Source organism: Oratosquilla oratoria, chromosome 18 (assembly GCF_046742065.1).
Source record: "Oratosquilla oratoria isolate Oo_2021 chromosome 18, ASM4674206v1, whole genome shotgun sequence".
Lineage (NCBI taxonomy): Eukaryota > Metazoa > Arthropoda > Malacostraca > Stomatopoda > Squillidae > Oratosquilla > Oratosquilla oratoria.
This window is the reverse complement of record NC_134794.1, coordinates 54,538,783-54,559,863: the sequence shown is the minus strand read 5'-3', so window position 1 is coordinate 54,559,863 and position 21,081 is coordinate 54,538,783. Positions and strand designations below refer to the sequence as shown.

At 39.8% G+C, this 21,081-nt stretch overlaps 1 protein-coding gene across 1 annotated transcript in view; it reads left to right on the top strand.

Moving 5' to 3' along the window:
* Positions 1–10,497, top strand: part of LOC143034935 (uncharacterized) — a 13,912-nt gene extending 3,415 nt beyond the window's left edge. The window contains exon 2 of the mRNA XM_076201285.1: positions 9,232–10,497. Within this exon, the coding sequence (XP_076057400.1) occupies positions 9,232–10,416 (1,185 nt within the window). The 3' untranslated portion in view covers positions 10,417–10,497. The remainder of the gene's footprint in view (positions 1–9,231) is intronic.
* The last annotated feature ends 10,584 nt before the right edge of the window (positions 10,498–21,081 follow it).

Here is a 21,081-nt window from a genome sequence, read left to right as displayed (position 1 = left end):
TTATCTTTCATATGCTTCTCTTGCCCTACTTTACAACCAATCCACATATGCTCCCTTCTTCTCTTCTATTTCCACCTTCACCTCATTATACCACCATTCACTGCCCTCATTGGTATCCCCTCCTCCTCCACTTCCTCCTTGTCCCACGTACTATCTTTGCACACTTTGTCACTTCCTCCTAAAAATATAGCCATTATTGTGTGTTATTATGACGTATGAATTTAATAAACTCTCCCACTGGAATTCGAACCCTTGACTGAGCGACTGCTTAATATAAGGCAAGAGCTGTGCCGTTGCGCCGCGACGACCCTACAAAATTGAAGGAACTAGAACACGACTATGTCGTTCCCAGGTCACTTGTGCGGGACGCAGTATGTATTGTAAATTTCATCGAATCCTTTATGTAGGTTAGTCTTCTGACAAGCTGTGTGTCATTATGACGTATGATATGGTCCTTGCTTTATAATAAGCAGTCGCCTAACATTCCTCAAATATGATCGAATCCCAGTAGGAAAATGGACTAATATTCATTTTTCTTCTACGGGGATCCCTTCTGTCCCTCGGCACCTCCCACCACACATCTCTAAGCTTCTGCTATTCCTTCTTACTTGACTTCTCATTCCATTTGTTAACTTCCATCACCTCTCTACCTCCTAACCTTTCCTTCCTCCACTTCCCCCCCCCCCATTTCACAGTCACAGCTAAAAAAGTATCTGACCCTATCCCACCTATGTTGTTCTAGGTACTTTGGAATTGGCGTGCCTGTTATTAATAAAAACTTGTGTAAGATTTTATTTTTCATGGGTCTCCAACCACGAGGAGCAATGGAAAAGTGTTCTCCTGATGTGGACGCCAATGATGGAGCTCAAATAACAGGACAACAACAAAATTTTCACAACACTTAACTTGTCATCTAACTAATGGATTTATTAAGACACATTAATCCACCTCATACAATCAACCATTAACAAGAAAACACTAAGCATGAGCACTATCATAACAGATAGAGAGCGGGATCCTCGTATTTTTTTTTTCCCTTAACATTCAAGCTAGAAATCCTAATGTGAATGTTCAGGTCAATAACCTCCTAACCTAGACGTCTGAAGAATGAGGACTAAAAAGCCTCTCACTGGAAGAGGTCCAGACTTTAATAATAACCTCACTCTGGTCTCTTGCACTGGCTCAAGGCAGCCTGTCAGTGATGTTCGTATAACACAGCACTGTGTGATTCCTACGGCCTATATAGATTACACACCCATCTCCTGATACCCATCACTTCGCCTTGTAGATGGAGATTGAGAATTCCGAAACGTCGGCTACCATTGGAAATTTTATAAACAATTCCAACGAGCAAGGAAAGAAAATTGTACACTGTATAAATAATTCTTGAAAGAGAATAAGCAAAAATTAATCCTCTTTAACCTTTAATCTCGTTTGCCTCAAGAAAATATACTTTCTGGTTACGATGAGATAAAACTTGACGACGAGAAGGCAGCGAATGAAGAAAACATTCATCACTTCTGGATAGAGCTGGATGTGCGCTAAGTAAGAAAAAAATTATCCATCTTTTAAGAGAACTGAGAACCATTGAGTAGAAAAGGCGTGGAATCCATGTCCCCGCTGATTTTAGGGAACAAATAAACAACAAATTACGATGTGAACAACACCGAAAAGACATAGAAAGTGGGATTGTGAAGAAACTGACCAAACTATTTGGCGGTAACATCAAGCTCCCCTGAACAAAGCTTACACAACTCTCCATTTGTTACCTATCATCCAATGGCTTCATTAATTAAGACGCATTACAGCACCTCACACACACAATTACCAATAACAAGAAAAGACAGAGATATGAAAAGTACCATAACAGATACAGAGCGGGGCCATCGTACGTTGCTGTTTTTGGAAGCTCTCCACATTCAAGCTAGATATCCTAATATGAATATTCAGGTCGGTGACATCCAAGCCTTGCCGTTCTTGAAAATATTAGTGGTAAAAAAAAAAAAAAAAAAAAAAAAAAAACACGAACGATTCTTGCTGGAAAAGGTCCAAACTATATAGGTAACCTCACCCGGTGCTTGCACATTGACTCAAGGAAGCCAATCGGTGATGTCGACATCATACAAGCACCCCGTGATCCCTACGCCACATAAAGTTACAGCCCCTTTTCCTGATACTCATAAATTCGCCTTCAAGACATAACGAAAAAAAAAAAATGAATAAAAAATATTCTCATGTGTAAAGAACACCCCCATTGAAAAGACACACACACACACACACACACACACACACACACACACACACACACACACACACACATATATATATATATATATATATATATATATATCTGTGTGTGTGTATTTTCATCTTATCAACCACATTATTTTTTTCCACTTTAATTCCTTGCAAACATGATCACGACTAACATGAGCTTGATGGGAGCATTTTCGGATTCTGATACACTGTCGGACTGAGGAATCGAACCTAGACGGTACGTAACAAATGGGCAGTGACACTTAACCAATCGTGCTATCAAGAGGAATATAAGCTGAGCACAATTTCTTATGTCTGCTCAAGTTATGTACGTATACACGAATTTTATACTCAACCTATCTCCGGCATGATGAGCCATTGGTAGTATGTACACAAGTGAGATAGTATTGTTAAACATTCTGAGTGGTCCCCAGTACATAGATTTTCATCTTATCAACCACATTAACTCGACAGCCCTACAGCGTATCAGTTTCCGAATAAACTGCTTCCATTGAGTTCCTTGATTGTCTCGATCGTGTTTACAAGGAATTGAAATGGAAAAAGTTAAATGTGGTTGATAAGATGAAATCTATCTATTGGGGACCAATCAGTGTGTGTTGAAATATATATATATATATATGTATATATATGTATATATATATATTTGTATAGTGTATATGTACATATGTACTTGTGTATATATATATATATACATATATATATATATATATATATATATATATATATATATATATATATATTAATGGAAAATATGGGTAGGATATTTTTCTTTATTATACCTCATTGAAAGTGATTAGATACTTAACTTAAGAATTCATTGTAAGACCAAGAAAACAAGCCACCCCCAACTTAAGAATAACCCCAACCAATAAAGGAACTTCAGAAGTCACATGTTATCTATAGGTTAAAATGTACCCGAGGGAACTGTGAAGCCCTTCCCTCCAACCTATGTAGGCGTGACGACAATGCGGTTATCCCGTCGCCTTTCTTGCCACCTTATATCAGGAGCCCCTAAAAACTACTTAACAGATGAACATGGCATAGCCCGACAAGAATGCTACAAGGTAAACACAGATATTTTAGATATATGTACAGACATTAGACATCTCCCAATCTTAGAGGCATTACATATCAAAGAGTTGAGCCCAAACCTAAACATACAAGCAGAGGACCTTAAGGCCCTACCAAGCATGCAACAAACCACCACAAACCCAAGTATGGGACAAAACACCACAAACCCAAATATGGGAAAACACTAAATATGCGACATTTCGTCACAACCCGAAGCCGGAGGCTCTCCCAAGCACACGACCACCCGCCACTAACCAGTAACATTTCCCAGTTGCTTGGTAACCTTCCCCAGTGAAGAGAGCAGGAACACAAACATATGAAATGAAATGTTATCACAATATTCATCGGAACATTCTTACCATAACCTTAGAGAAAGAATATCCCAAGCTAACAGAGAAGGGTCTTGTACCTGAATTCGCGATCTAGCAATAATCTTAAACCTATCAAACGAAAATAAATTCATAGTAAGGCATATGGGAAATACTCTTAAGAAAATAGCAAGTGCACAACTAGCCATCACTTTAAATGAGATGTATATACACACACAGAGATACTTGATAGAGAGGACTTACTTAACTGGGACAAGAGAAACACAGGAGGGCATGGAAAGAAAAAAAACTGCTATAGAAGAGAACTGAAGAAAAACAGTTTTCCACATAGAGTTTTGGACACTTGGAACAAACTGGATAATGAAATAGTATGCACAAAATCCATTCATGAGTTTAAAAGCAAACTAGACACTGCGAGATACAATGGCGGGACACCACGAGCATAGCTCCCCTTCCCGCAAAATACAACTAGGTAAATACACACACACACACATTATATATATATATATATATATATATATATATATATATATATATAATGTGGGTGTGGGTGTACTTATATATGGGAAATGGATTTTAGAAGCTCCACTCTGGGACCCGAATCCTGGCCTGTGCCGACATATTCACGAAGGCCGCTTCACTTAATCGACAACCCCCCCCCCCCTTCTTGCCCCCTCATGCAGAAAAATAGCAGACGGGGAGAAATCCCTTTGGGCTGCTGTGTCAAAATATCATTCACACATTGCTACTCCCTAACCTCCCCCCATACCCCACCCAATCCCTTCCTTGCATCACAGTATCATCTATACACAACTATTATCCACTTACCCCTACCTCCCGCCTTCTCCCTTCCCTGCTCAACAGACATCCCCCTCCTGCTCAACGCCCCTTTCACCCCATCCATCCATCTCATCCTCGGTCGCCCCCTCATGTTCACTTCATCCACCTCTGCCTTCCATACCCATTTTACTAATATTTATTCACTCGATCTTTCCATGTGTCCTAACCTTCCCAATAATATTTCGTCAACTCTATCTCCCATCTCCTTTTCCAGCCCCGCTCTCCTCCTCACCCCTAATTTTCAGGCATTTCACCTCAAACACATTTAATATTTTCCTCTCTGCCTTTCTTAAATTCCATGTCTCTGCCCTATACAGTGCTGCCGACACAATCACCCCTTCATATAATATCCTCTTTGCATCCATTCACAAATACCTAATTCTCATGGCACATCTAACCCCCAAAGCATTTACTTGCTTCTCTCAATCTGCAGCTTACTACCACCTCTACTCTTCCCTTTCCTGCCAGATGCGAGCCCAAGTACTTAAAGCTATCCACTTCCTCCAGAGACTTTCCTTTAAGACTTCCTTCCAACTTGCTGCCATCCTTTACCCTTGTACATCTCATCATCTTACTTTTACCCATATTTACCTTCAATTTTCTCCAATTGCATACCTTCCCAAACTCCGTCACTAACTCCTTTAATCCCTACCCTGACTCTGCCACAAAAGCAGTATTGTCAGCAAACAACAACTTGTTCACCTCCCACTTTTCTTCATTTTCTCTAATCATCTCCAATCCCCTACCCATTACTTTTGCAATTACCTCCCGCACCACCCCATCCATGTACGCATTGAACAGCCATGGTGACATGACATATCCCTGACGCAGTCCCACCTTTACCTCAAACCATTTGCTTTCTCCATTTATCTGTAATAACTAAATAACTAAATAACTAAATAAATAAATAAAAAGCACCTTCCTGTCTACCCTGTCATAAACCTTTTCCAAATCCATAGAAGCCCCCCCCCAAAAAAAAAACTTCGTTACGTTTTGCTAAATCTTTCTCACATATCTGTCTTACCGCAAAAATCTGATCCATGCAACCCCTACCTTTCCTAAACCCACACTGTTCTTATCTTAATCCTCTCAATTAAAACCCTTCTATAGGCTTTCCAGCTACACTCAATAAACTGATCCCTCTGAAACTACTACACTCTTATTTGTCCCCTTTTCCCTTGTTATGCAGAACTATACTGGCACTCTCCCAATGTGCCGGCGCTCTACCCTCCCTGAGATACACATTAAACAACCTCATCAGCCAGTCCACTATTACTGTACCTCCCTTCCTCAGGCACTCCGCATGACACCCATCTAACCCAGGTGTCTTACCTGCTCTCATTATTTTAACAACTACTTGCACCTTATCTTTTTTACTTCTCCTCTATACTCCTCACCCATCACAGTTATTTTCTTGGCGCCTCCCAATGTTAGCACCACTTCCTCCCTATTTTTCTCCATATTTAGCAGCTATTCTCTAAAATGCTGCGCCCATTTTTCCCTTGCCACCCCTTCTTCCGTTATCATCTCTACATCTCCATTTTTACCTTTCCTACTTTACTTGATTCGCCCTCTCTTCCTCTCTCAACTCCCTTCCAAAAGATATTTTTATTTCTCTCAATTTTGTCTGTCATACTCCTCTTCCATTATAAATCTGCCCTCATTTTTGCCTCTTTTATCTTATACTTTGCTTCTCTTCTTTATTCTTTGTACCTCTCATATTTTTCTTTCGTCCTAATTTGCAACCACTCCGTGAATGTTTGCTTCTTGTCTTGAACAACCTTCTACACTTCATCAATCCACCATTCACTACTCTTCCTTCTATTCCCTCCTGTTCTCCTTATTCCACACTCTATCTTTTCTTACCTTGTTACTCCTTCCTTGAAACACCCCCATTCCTCCTCCACTCCTATCTCTACTCTATCCTTCACTTCTTCCCACACTTTTCTCAGCTTCTCCGTGTACTCCTGTTCCTTTTCCTTCTCATTTAAACAGGTTGATCTATGCATCTTCTTACCTCCTGTCCTTTTCCTCTTTCTCCATCCATCCTCCATTCTCAACTTACCTTCCAACAAAAAATTATCATCTGATATTCCTCCACTCTCCCTTAAGAATATGTACATCCAAAAACTCCTCTACTCTTCCTCTGGGTACCCCACTACATAGTCCCTTAACCTCTTCCATACGATGACGCCTACTTAGGCGAGTGGGTGAGTATATATACGAGGATCTCCGTGTCGGCGTTTTGATTATATTCATTTTGTAGTTGTAGCTGAGTGACCCCCGAATTCTGTGAACTGGCTTGATCACGTTTTTTGTGTTCATTATTACTGAAAGAGAATGAGTAATATAGCAGTGATTTTATATTTCATAACTCGAGTATTGTGATGCATCAATCATCGTCCTTCAGGCATCCGATGCTGCGCGCAAGAATTTGATTCGTATTGAATAAGTTAAAGCCTTATCAACCACTCTTCCATCCACCATCCTCTCCCATGTGCGCTTATGCTTATATTTTTTCATAAACACTGTGTTAGTTATCATCAACTCTATATCTAAACATATCTCCATCATCAATTCTCCACTACAATTTCTACCTGGCACTCCAACTTTCCCATCGCCGTCTATTGGTCTATCCCCTACTATAGCATTGAGATCTTCCAATACCACTACATTCATATTTCTTCCAAAATTCGCTGTGCACTAATTTAAATCTATCCAAAATTCCTCCCTTTCCTCTACATTCATCTCACTATTACAGTCCCAGATGCACCTACAAAGAGCCACATCTCCCTTCCCAGTTTCACCTTCATCCACATTAACCTTGAAGAAACCTCCTTCCACTCCACTGCACGTTTACCTATCTCTTCACTAACGAATAGAACGACCCATTTCTTCCTTCGTTCTCTCCTCACTCCCGACACCCTATCCACTATACTCCCAAACTCATCCCTCCCTTTCAACTTAGTTTCACTCAATGCCAACCCATCCATCTTAATTCTCACAAACATACTGCCTGTCTCTTCCTTTTTACTCTCATCAGTACCACACCCACGCACGTTAAAAGATCCAAACCTTAGGGTTCTGGTCATAAAATTCCCTCTAGACTCTCTTATGCCTTGACTTACTGAAAGAATTTACCCTTTAGGGCTACAGACAGCACGATGCCTAGTCCTATCCTCGGTCTCGTGTGAAGCAGTGGCGGATTCAGAAAAAAAATGGGGGGGGGCTGAACTATGTATGAGTGAGTGGGAAGCGAGCGATAGCGAGCGAAGCGACCCGAATCAGCTTGGGGATTTGAAATGTGAACAATTCTATAAGCATTTTGAAGCTATTTGCAAAAGGTATATTAAGGAAATGGTCAATAAATTAGATTGCAATGGTAAAAAACCTTATACACACGCACATACATGGCTCTTCCTGAAAAGTAGAATACAAGTATGACAAAAAATAAAACTGCCACTTCAAGTTTTTCCATCCCTCTTTCCCAGTGTTGCGCTACAGCATCGTACAAGATCACCTCGACCAATCATCATTCATTACCATCGTGGCGCCGTCGTACGATGCTCTATCTAACTGAAACCGAGGAAAGTCAATTACGCTCCAACACCACCATGACGCTGTCATATGAATACTTACAGGTCCGGTTCGGCCTTCGGACAGCGTCAATTAAATCCGAAATACGTTAGATATATATCAACAGGAGGGTCGGTTTAAAAAAGATGAGCACATAGTTCTCTGACAATGAGATGTTAAAGGCAAAAAAAATTTGGGGGGGGCGTATATTATTTCACTCCCGTGTACAAATCATCGGGACGGTTTTGTTGAGTTATCGAGGGTAGCAAGCAGCCTAATTCTCCACGAAGCTAGACGAAAGCGAGATGAACATTGACCGGGGAGGAACGGGGTGAGCTGTGTGAATATATAAGTTGGCAATGTCTTTTATGTGTACACCCTGAAGAAGTCCTAGTTGGACGAAACGTCAGCAATAAAATTTCAACGGATTCTTGGTGTTCAAACTCACCACCCTACCACTCATATATGTATATGTATGTATGTATATATATATATATATATATATATATATATATATATATATATATGTGTGTGTGTGTGTGTGTGTGTGTGTGTGTGTGTGTGTGTGTGTGTGTGTGTGTGTGTGTGTGTGCTGTATCTTGCGGCACTGCTTCTGACCCAGGGCAGTGGGCAAGATGCAGGAACGACCCGTCATCCAGGAGGTGCCAATATAACATGGAGGGAAGATGGTGGAAGGGAGTGGAGTATGTAGGGGATGCAATGGGTGGGAGTGGTTTCTATGCCTTTGTTTTTCCGTTATCTCCCGTGTAAGGGGGAAAAGCCTTTGGTATGTGTATACATATATATATATATATATATATATATATATATATATAAATATATATATATATATATACGTGATGCTAATAAGAACAAGGGTACGTGTGTTCACTTACGTAAAGTAGACCACTTGGGAAAAGAAACTAACAAACCAGAGCGCTTTCGTATATTACATCTTCAGTGCACTGGATGTAATATACGAAAGCGCTCTGCTTCGTTAGTTTCTTTTTCCAAGAGGTCTACTTTGCATATATATATATATATATATATATATATATATATATATATATATATGAATGAATGCATGTTTTTATGTGTACTTCAGAGAATTAAAGCCTCTTGTTTTTTACTCTTACAGCGTGCCTGGTTGACGTTGACGCTGGTGGTAACTACAGCGCTTTCCACTCCCGTTCCTGACCCTGATCACCCGCTTCCCGCCGGTGGATTTACTCCTCTCTCTGCGGCTCGAGGACCAGCAGCTGGTTATGCTGCTCCACCACAACAACGTGCAATTGGTCCCGCATCTGGGGGACCCACCAAGACCATTTATGTTAATGTTCCACAACCGCCTCCACCTCAGCCTCTTGCGCCCATTCCTGGCGGGCCGCCGCGAAAACACTACAAGATTGTCTTCATCCGGTCACCATCTCCTCCACCTGCGCCGCAGCCCATTGTACCCCCACGCACAGAACAGAAAACTCTCATCTACGTTCTTTACCAGAAACCTAAAGTGGATGGCCCGCAGTTGATTGAGGTGCCTGATGTTAAACACAGCCCAGAGGTATTCTTTGTACAGTACGACAAGCCACCTACTACTGAGCAGCTCCAACAGCTTTCAGCTGGAAATCTACAGGGTTTGAGCGGACCAGGAACCATCAGTCTCTCTGGATTAGCAGGTGCCCCTGCTCCCATTAACACCTATCCACCAGCTATTCTTGACAGTAGTGCAGAGTTACAGATTGGTTCTGCCTCGACATCCATTGAAGAGCCCTTCTTGGCCCCGGTTGGCCTTGGTACGGGATTGAGTTCAGGTGCTGTTATCGACTCCGTTTTCTCTGGCTCGGCACCAGCACCAGCACCCATCGCTCCGCCAGCCCCCTTGATAGATGTGCGTTTTTCTGCAGAATCTGCTGAAGGTTCAATAGCTCCTGCGTCAGGTGTCAGGCCAGCAGTTGGTGGATCAGTTAGTATTGAATCACTGGGCAGTGGATCTGTGGGCACCTCTGCAAGGAAAGGTTTATCTCAGGCTTCTATTTCTCCTGCTACTCAAATATCAGCTTCCTTTGGAGTTCCCTTTTCAGCAACTAGAACCGGGACAAACAACGTAATTGACTCTGATATTAGTCAGTCTCCAGGAAGATTCTTCTTAAGAACAGATAGTGTTGAATTGGATGACCAAAGTTCATTCGGAAGCCGAGTCCCAAGCCTTGAGGTACTATCCCATGAGATCCTCTCCAGTGAGCAGCTGGACTCCCTGGATGATTTGGATGATCAAATTGGCTTGGGTCTTCTTGCTGGGGGAAACAATGTCCTCGCTGGCTGAGGCACAGGCCTGAACTATTTCTCTAGTCTCTTTTATGGCCCTCAAATAGAGGCATCACTATACAGACATATATACATACACACACACACACACACATATATATATATATATATATATATATATATATATATATATATATATATATACTCGACGGGGATGAATAATGATTCTTCGAATCTTTGTTATTCGTCCCTAACAAATGTAAATTTACATGTTGTGTGGTTCTTTTCAGACTGATAAATGCTGGGAATCCCCGTCAGTCACCCTAGAAAACAAAGTTGAAACTTACTGTTTCGTTTTCCTGTATATAATTTTAAATATTCCTTCCAACTTAGTAGCCTATCGCCCTCTAGACGCCACACAGTACCTAAGTTATTGCCATAGTCGTCTCATAAGGGTGTCCTGTACATATTCATAGTCATGTTATAAGGGCACTCTCCACATACTAAGGCCCTTGCCTTTGACTAGGTGTGAAACACACCTAATCCCATCCCCTTTATATGTCACGGGTCATCCTTACAACAACGCCCCATTTACTGCCAGGTTTCCTACCTGAAGCAACGAATACATCGTCGTCTAGGACACTCATGTACAACACGAACAACCTCACTACTCCCTCAAATCCTCCCCTCCCAAAACTAATGCCAGCCTCACTTTGAATGATTCCCTTCTCACAACCCCCACATCCTTCAACTGAGCATCACATTTTCTTTTGTCGGTCTCACAGTACAATTTTAGTACAGTCACTAAAGTGCGCAGACACCCGCACGTGCGACGAATGCACGTACAAACGTGGAAAGTTATTTTCAAGTTTGTGTGAACGAATTCGTTATCTTCATGAAGGAAACCTGTACCACTTTAGCTTTAACAGTCAGTATATGTCGTGTTTACATGATGTGTACCATATAAGAATGAATGAATAAATGGATATATTACAGCGAACCAATTGTTTTATTCGTCATTGTAATAAAATGCATTTTATTAGAGAGGCAGTCTACTTGGCTCCTCAGTAAAACAAACAATAATACAGTAATACTAAACGATCATATGATCAAAATAAGCACGGAATCTTCGCAGGATAGAATTGAACACTACAAAGGCATTAGAACACCACAAAATGTAAAGACGAAAATTTGACATTATCTAATGAAAACACCAATATATCACATACCTTCCCTCTACAATGAAAATGACAAATTTAACCTATCCGAGGGTTTTACCCTTCTGCCAGATCTTCTCAATGTTATTGCTATTAGCAAAGGGATGTCTACAGAATTTTAATTCTTAGAGAATGGAATTTCAGTTTAAACCCCTGAATTGTCTATTGTCATCAGGAATACTGGATCCCTAAGACTAATTACATATCTGATCATATTTAAATACAATGCACGCTAATAAATCAGGTGTAAATCTTGGCATTAATTGATCATCATACCTCTTTCAAATTACATTATCAACAGATTTAGGACTGATTTGTCTATCTATTTATTTATTTGTTTATTTATTTATTCATTTATTTATTTTAGAAACAAATATCACATGACTTTGTAGACAGATTCTGGTCTAATCTAGGCCACGGTATCCAATTACGTGTTTCAGCCTTCGTAACACCACAATTGTGTCCTTTATGTAGTTGCTTCAGTACTACTCCACGTAACTGCTGGAATAACCACACGATTACGGTGTAACAAAAAATCGTTATACACGCTTAATTATGCTCTTACAGTAGCAAACTTAGATCATCAAGCCATCCAATTTTTACCTAATCACATTATTTAAAAAATGGATCTGACTAGGACATCCGCTTAGTACCATTAAAAGAAATGTCTTATTCACCTAAAGATTCTACAACATGAACATATTCATTTGGAGTACTTGAATCATTAACAGGCAAATGGGTTAATGCATCTGCTACAACATTGTGTACACCTGAATTAAGCTTTAAAACATAATGAAATTCTGATAATAGTAAAGCCCAACGTTGCACTCTCACGTTTTCATATACCTCTAGCAAATAGACCTAACAAAGTTTATGGTCACTACTGATCACAAACTTACGACCCAATAAGATATATCTAAAATTTGAAACTGCATAGACTAAAGATAAAGCCACTTTGTCCAGCTGCAAGTAATTTAACTCCGTTGCTGACCAGTTTCTTTCTAGTTTCTCGCATCCCTTTTCTTTTTGCACTAAAACACAACCCACACCAACTAGTGATGCATCTGCTTCAACAAATACGGGATTGTCACTGTCAAATTTGCAAGCAAGTTGGACTTGGATGACTCAGCTTTGATTTTGCTGAAATATTTGCTTTCAACACTTCAGGCCAAATAATTTAGCATTTTCCTTCAATAAATTGTACAAAGGTGAAAGCACACTAGAAAAGTTTGGTACAAACCTACTGTAATAGATAACCATCAATAAAAATTATTTTACCTTACTTACAGACTTGGAGATGGCGCTTCAAGAATAGCTGCCAACTTCTTCGGTACTAGTTTAGTTCCATCTCCAGAAAAACTCTTTCAAAACTCTTTTTAGTCTTACATTGTGTTCTTCCCGAGTTTCACCCCCAATAATAATGTCATCCGAAAATCCAATTGTCTATCACTGTTTTCTGGTCAACTTTCATCATCCTCACCCAGTACATTTACTTTTTTTTTTTTTTTTTTTAACTCTTTGGAAGACTTTTGTAAATCACTACATTGATGCTGAGAACTAGGGTGGCCATTTCCAAAAAGAAGGACACTGCATATCGACGATTATAATATACAGTAATATATATATATATATATAGATATAGATATATATAGATATATGTATATATATATATATATATATATATATATATATGATGTAAGCGGAATAGGAAACACAGGAGTCTTAGTCTTGAGTTTATTCCTGACTAGTTTCGCAGGTATGCTTTTTCAAAGGAATATGTGTACAAACGGGCTGTGGGCATTATATACATGGGGTGGTCCTCACCACCTCTCCGAGTTGCCATAGTTGGTGGCGAATGTGAACATCACATTGTGGCTCACGTAACAATGAAGACATTTTTACAATTAAATATGATAACACTAATACCAAAGAAATTATTAATAGAAAATGTAACAATAGTAATGATAACGATGAAGATAAGTATTTAATTAATAATATTAACAATAATAACAAAAATGATAGTAGCAATACAGGAAATAATAAAATAAAAGTAATAATAATAAAAACAATAATAAAATTAAAAATGATAATACTAATAACCAAGAAATAAAAAATAATTATTAATAGTAATTATGACAATAATAGTGAAAACAATGATAATAAAAACGAAAAATTAATTAAATATTTAAATAGTAACAATAATAATAATAGAGATAACGAAAGTAATAATAAAAAAGATGGTAATAATAAAAATAAAAATGTAATGATAAAATTATAAATATAATGATAGAAATAATAAATAATAGTTATAATAACAATGATAATAATAATAGTGTTGAAAATAAATAGTAACAAATAGCATTAAAAGAATAAATCATGATAAAAAGTTGGGGCAAGGTAGCATGGAGGAACTTCAGAGTGAAAGGAAGAAAGCTGGAGAGGGTAGGCCGAAGTGGGAAAAAGGTATCTACACAAACAAGAGAACTGGTGACTCGAAATGGACAAAATCTACCGCGACACTTGCCCTCCAAGAATGGCTTCCCAGACCCCGACCCTAAGTAGATACCTTTTTCCCACTTCGGCCTACCCTCTCCAGCTTTCTTCCTTTCACTCTGAAGTTCCTCCATGCTACCTTGCCCCAACTTTTTATCATGATTTATTCTTTTAATGCTATTTGTTACTATTTATTTTCAACACTATTATTATTATCATTGTTATTATAACTATTATTTATTATTTCTATCATTATATTTATAATTTTATCATTACATTTTTATTTTTATTATTACCATCTTTTTTATTATTACTTTCGTTATCTCTATTATTATTATTGTTATTATTATTGTTACTATTTAAATATTTAATTAATTTTTCGTTTTTATTATCATTGTTTTCACTATTATTGTCATAATTACTATTAATAATTATTTTTTATTTCTTGGTTATTAGTATTATCATTTTTATTTTTATTATTGTTTTTATTATTATTACTTTTATTTTATTATTTCCTGTATTGCTACTATCATTTTTGTTATTATTGTTAATATTATTAATTAAATACTTATCTTCATCGTTATCATTACTATTGTTACATTTTCTATTAATAATTTCTTTGGTATTAGTGTTATCATATTTAATTGTAAAAATGTCTTCATTGTTACGTGAGCCACAATGTGATGTTCACATTCGCCACCAACTATGGCAACTCGGAGAGGTGGTGAGGACCACCCCATGTATATAATGCCCACAGCCCGTTTGTACACATATTCCTTTGAAAAAGCATACCTGCGAAACTAGTCAGGAATAAACTCAAGACTAAGACTCCTGTGTTTCCTATTCCGCTTACATCAACCTGTCAGAATGTCTCAACATATATATATATATATATATATACACATATATATGTATATATACACCAAGGCTTTTTCCCCCTTACAAGGGAGGTAGCCAAAAAGGAAAAGGCATAAAATCATTCCCACCCATTCCATCCCTGAAAACATTTCACACCCCTCCACCCTCCCTCTCATCTTAGCACCTCCTGGATGACGGGTCATCCCTGCACCTTGTCCACTGCCCTGGGTCAGAAGCAGTGTCGCAAGACACTGCACATCCACAGCAAGGCCGCTTCATTAAATCGGCGACCCCCCTCTCCGTCCCCCCATTGCATAAAAGGAGAAGACGGGGAGAAATCCCTTCGGGCTGTGTCAAACTTTGCTCACACATACTACCTCACCCCCCATCCCCCCGCCCATTTCACCTCATGCATCACAACATCATCCATATACAACCATTCTCCATTCACCCCTGTCTTCTGTCCTCTCCCGTCCTTCCTCAACAGACATTCCCCTCTTCCCCAAAGCCCCCTTCACCCCATCCATCCATCTCATCCTAGGATGTCCCCTCATGTTCACTCCCTCCACATCTGCCTTCCATACCTCTTTTACTAGTCTTTCTTCACTCATTCTTTCCATGTGTCCAAACCACCCCAATACTCTTTCATCAACCCTATCTCCCAACCCCCTTTCCACCCCTGTTCTCCTTCTCACCTCCTCATTTCTCACTCTATCTAGCCTAGTAACTCCCATCATACTTCTCAGACACCTCATCTCAAACACATTCAAACTTCTTCTCTCTTCCTCTCTTATGTTCCATGTTTCTGCCCCATACAGTGCTGTTGGCACAAGCACTCCTTCATATAGTCTCCTCTTAGCATCCATTCCCAAATGTTTATTCCTCATTACACTTTTTAATCCACCAAGGCATTTACTCGCTTCTCTCAATCTACATTCTACCTCCACCTTCACTCCATCTTTTCCTGCCACATTTGCACCCAAGTATCTAAAACTATCCACTTCCTCCAGTCGCTCTCCCTTAATGCTCACTTCCAGACTACTGCCACTTTCACCCCTTGTACATCTCATCACCTTACTTTTACCCACATTTATCTTCAGCTTTCTTCTATCACACACTTTCCCAAACTCTGTCACCAACTTCCTCAATCCATCCTCCGATCCTGCCACAAGCGCAGTGTCGTCAGCAAACAACAGCTGGCTCACCTCCCACTTTTCTCCATTTTCTTTAACCATCTCCAATCCCTGACCCACTACCCTAGCATTTACCTTTCGCACTACACCATCCATGTATAAGTTGAACAGCCAGGGCGACATAACGCATCCTTGACGAAGTCCCACCTTTACCTCAAACCACTCACTCTCGCCATTTCTAATCCTAACACAAGCTCTACTACTCTCATAAAAACTTTTGACAGCTCCTAGAAGCTTTCCTCCTATCCCGTATATCCGCAAAACCTCCCACAGTGCCTTTCTGTCTACCCTATCGTAAGCCTTTTCCAGGTTCATAAAGGCCCAAAAAACCTCCCCCTTTCCTATAGCTTTCTCACATATCTGTGTTACCACAAAAATCTGATCTACACAACCTTTACCCGTCCTGAATCCACACTGTTCCTCACCAATTACTCCCTTTGTTCCTCTCCTAATCCTCTCAATCAAGATCCTCCCATAAACCTTCCCAACTACACTTAAACTAATACATTCACACTTGTCTCCTTTTCACTTGTAAAGTGGAACTATACAGGCACTCCTCCAGTCCTCCGGCACTCTACCCTCTCTCCAGCAAAAATCAAATAACCTCACCAGCCAGTCCACCATCACTGTACCTTTTTTTTTTTTTTTTAGACATTCTGCATGGCATCCATCCAGACCAGGTGCCTTACCTGCTTTCATCATCATAACAACTGCCTTCACTTCATCCTTCCTTATTTCTCCTCCATTTTCCTCACTCATCACGGTCATTTTCTTAGCATTTCTCACTGCAGCTATCTTTCCCTTCCTATCCTCCTTCACATTTGGCAACTCCGTAAAATATTCTGCCCATCTTCCCCTTACTGCCTTCTCTTCCATTATCATCTCTCCATCTGCACCTTTTACCTTTTCTTCTCTACTTGATTCGCCTCCTCTTCCTCACTTAATTTCTTGCCAAAACATTTTTTTATTACTTTCAAAATTTTGTCATACTCATACCCCATTTCACATATGCTCTCCTCTTTGCCTCCTTTACCTTTTGCTTTACTTCTCTTTTCTTTTCTTTGTACCTCTCATATGACTCCCTCGTCCTATTTTGTAACCAATCTGTGAAAGCTCGCTTCTTCTCTTCTACAACCTTCTTTGTTTCCTCATCCCACCATTCACTACCCTTCCTTCTATTTCCTCCTGTCCTTCTTGTTCCACACACCCTCTTTGCACACTTTGTGACCCTCCTTGAACCATCCCCATTCCTCCCCCACACCTAGCTCTACTCTATCCTTCACTCCCTCCCACTCCTCCTTCAGCTTCTTCTTGTACTCCTTCTCCTTTTCCTTTTCATTTAAAGAGTTCACTCTAAGCACCTCCCTACCTTTTGTTCTTTTCCTCTTCCTCCATCTATCCTCCACTCTCAACTTACCTTCCACCAAAAAATGATCTGATATTCCCCCACTCTCTCCCCTTAGAACATGTACATCCTTAACTCTTCCTATCATAACCCCTATTTACCACTACATAGTCCATTAACGCTCTATCTACCACCCTTCCCTCCACCACCCTCTTCCATATGTACTTATGCTTGACTTTCTTCCGAAACACTGTATTTGCTATCATCAACTCTCTTTCTAGACACATTTCCACCATCAACTCTCCACTACGATTCTTTCCTGGAACTCCACATTTCCCAACCGCTCCATCAATTGGATCATTTCCTACCCTAGCATTAAGGTTTCCCAGTACTATTACATTGATATTCCTCCCTAAATCCTCTATGCACTCATTTAAATCTATCCAAAAAGCCTCCCTTCTACGTTCTTCTCACTCTCAGGCCCATATGCACTTACAAAAACCCACATCTCCTTTCCCAGTTTCATCTTCATTCACATTAGCCTTGAGGAAACCTCCTTCCACTCCACTACACGTTTACCTATCTCTTCACTTACTAGTATAGCCACCCCTTCTCTCCCTCGCCCTCTCTTCATTCCTGATAACCTCCCACTTACACTCCCAAACTTACATTCGCCCTTCCCTTTCAGCTTAGTTTCACTCAAAGCCAACACATACATCTTTCTTCTCACAAACATACTACCTATCTCTTTCCTTTTACTCTCATCTGTACCACATCCACGCACATTAAAAGACCCAAACTTTAGGGTGCTGGTCAGAAAACTCCCAGACCCTCTTATGCCTTTGCTTTTTCTTTTAGGAATTTCCCCTGTGGGGCTACAAGGAGAAGGATGCCTAGTCCCAATCCCCATCCCTTTCTTCTCGCCTCTTACGATCCAAGTGGAATTACTCAGTGGCAGTATTCTTTTCCCCCACCACAGGGAAGGTGGGCGAAAAAGGAAATGAATATTCAAAGAAATTGTACAGGACAGTAACAAGGGGTTGGGGGACAGCATAACGGAGGGACAGTCGTAGTATAAAAGTGTCATCATTTCTCTATGAACAGAGTAGTCCTCTATCACAGACAAAATTATGTGTGGCTCTGGTCCGTAGGGGCATCCCATATAGACCCTAAAGTATCACCGGCATGCTACTTTGCCACAATAACATGCAGCCAATACCCCAGACGGGGATATATATATATATATATATATATATATATATATATATATATATATATATATATATATATATATATATATATATATATATATATATATATAATTAAAAAGTGAAAGTGAATATTTTTCACTTCTAATGAAACCGAAAAAAAACAACAACAAAAATCTGTATTTCTTACCAAGTAACAACACAAACAAAACCTAGTTGTATCATCACATTGATTGCCTGCTCTCTACTACTTGTATTTCTGCCCTCTTTCTTTTCAGCATTTTCAGACTCCTTAACCTCATAAATTAATTGCCAAACCACACTGCACCGTGGCCACATCAGGAGTGCAGCCGAATGTATGAGATGTGAATCATGCAATCACACATTCACAACATTGGTCCTGTGCAGTTCCTGTCTACGGCTGCCAAATTCCGATGTTGACCTTGGCCTGGGTACTCCCACATAATTTAATTGTACGGCATCATTGTATACCTAGGATTATTTGTTTATTTATCTATTCATTTATTTATTTTTTGTTCATTTATCTATTTATTTATTTATTCATTTATTTTTGTCACACCCCAAGAAAGGAGGACAAATGCACGTCCAGCATGAGGTTGCACTGGATGGAAAACATAGTGCTCAAAAGGGACTGTCCGGTCTAAAGGAGGACGTCTGGCCACCCTACTGAGAACCTATAGCCGAATTCAAACTACAAACACGTTTCAAGTGTCCCTTCTAATCACGAACGGAACGCACTAAATGGTAGAATCTACAGTTTGCACTTAGATGAGGCTATCGCTCATCAGGCATTCGGGCTAACTTACTTGCCCAATTCCACTTCCTTTTATCCCCTCCACAATATCTTTCACTCTGGTCTGCTCTCTCATCCAACTTGCTCTCCTTCGATCCCTCAGCCTTATTCCCATTATTGATCTCTCCAATCTCCTCTGTGCAGTCCTTAGTTTTGTCTCCATCGCCTTCGTCAGTGTCCAAGTCTCACACCCATAGATTATTGCTGGGAGAATGCACTAATTGTGAACTTTATGTTTCAAACATAAAGGTAGAGAACCTCTCAGGATCTTATTATACTTACCAAATAGCATTGTAAGGGCAGAAACATGGAACATAAGAGAGGGAGAGAGGAGGAGTTTGAATATATTTGAGATGAGGTGCATGAGAAGTATGATAGGGGTTACTAGGGTAGATAGAGTAAGAAATGAGGAGGTGAGGAGGAGAACGGGGGTGGAAAGGAAGAGGGTTGAAAGAGTATTGGGATGGTTTAGACACATGGAAAGAATGAGTGAAGAAAGATTAGTAAAAGAGGTGTGGAAGGCAGAAGTGGAAGGAGTGAACATGAGGGGGCAACCAAGGATGAGATGGATGGATGGGGTAAAAGGGGCATTGGGAAAGAGGGGAATGCCTGTTGAGGAAGGACAGGAGAGGACAGAAGATAGGAGTGAATGGAGAATGGTTGTATATGGATGATGCTGTGATGCATGAGAGGGAATGGGTGGGGGATATGGGTGAGGGAGTATGTATGAAAAATAATTTGATGCAGCCCAAAGGGATTTCTCCCCGTTTTCTCTATTTCTGTATGAGGGGATGGAGAAGGGGGGGGGGGGTTGCCGATTAAATGAAGGGCCTTGCTGTGTCTTGTGATACTGCTTCTGACCCTGGGCAGTGGACAAGATGCAGGGATGACCCATCATCCAGGAGGAGCCAAAATAAGGGGGACGGAGGGGATGGATGGGAATGGAGTGTGTGGGGATGGAATGGCTGGGAGTGGTTTTTTATGCCTTTGTTTTTTAGCCACCTCCTTTGTAAGGGGAAAAAAGCCTTTGGTATATATATGTACGTATGTACCAAACAATTTCCAACCACTTGTAATACGTCTTTTTATTCCATTATCATGGTCTTTGGTCACTTTCATCATCTGGCCTAAATAATCATACTCTTCAACTTCTTCAAGACTTTCACCAATGATTATAATCTCTTTACTCTGAACTTTCGTGTTGAACATTACTTTGGTTTTACTCTTATTCATTTTTAAACTTACCTTGAGACTTTTCTTGTTCAGATCACTCAGCATATCTTGCAAGTCTTATGCTCTCTCTGAAATAAGAATAACGTCATCCACAAATCTTAGATGGTTCAAATATTCGCCATTAATCTTCAAACCTTTCCCTTTCCAACTCAACCTTCTGAAAATCTCTTCCATGCAAACTGTAAATAATTTGAGTGAAATTGTATCGCCTTGCCGTACCCTTTCTCGATCTTGACCTTTTTTGTATTTTTATTTAGTCAAATTACAGCGGTACCTTTTGCATAACTCTTTTCTAGAACCCATATGATCTGTTCGTTTGCACCCTGCTTGCATAGCGAATTTAGTATTGCTATTTGTTCTAC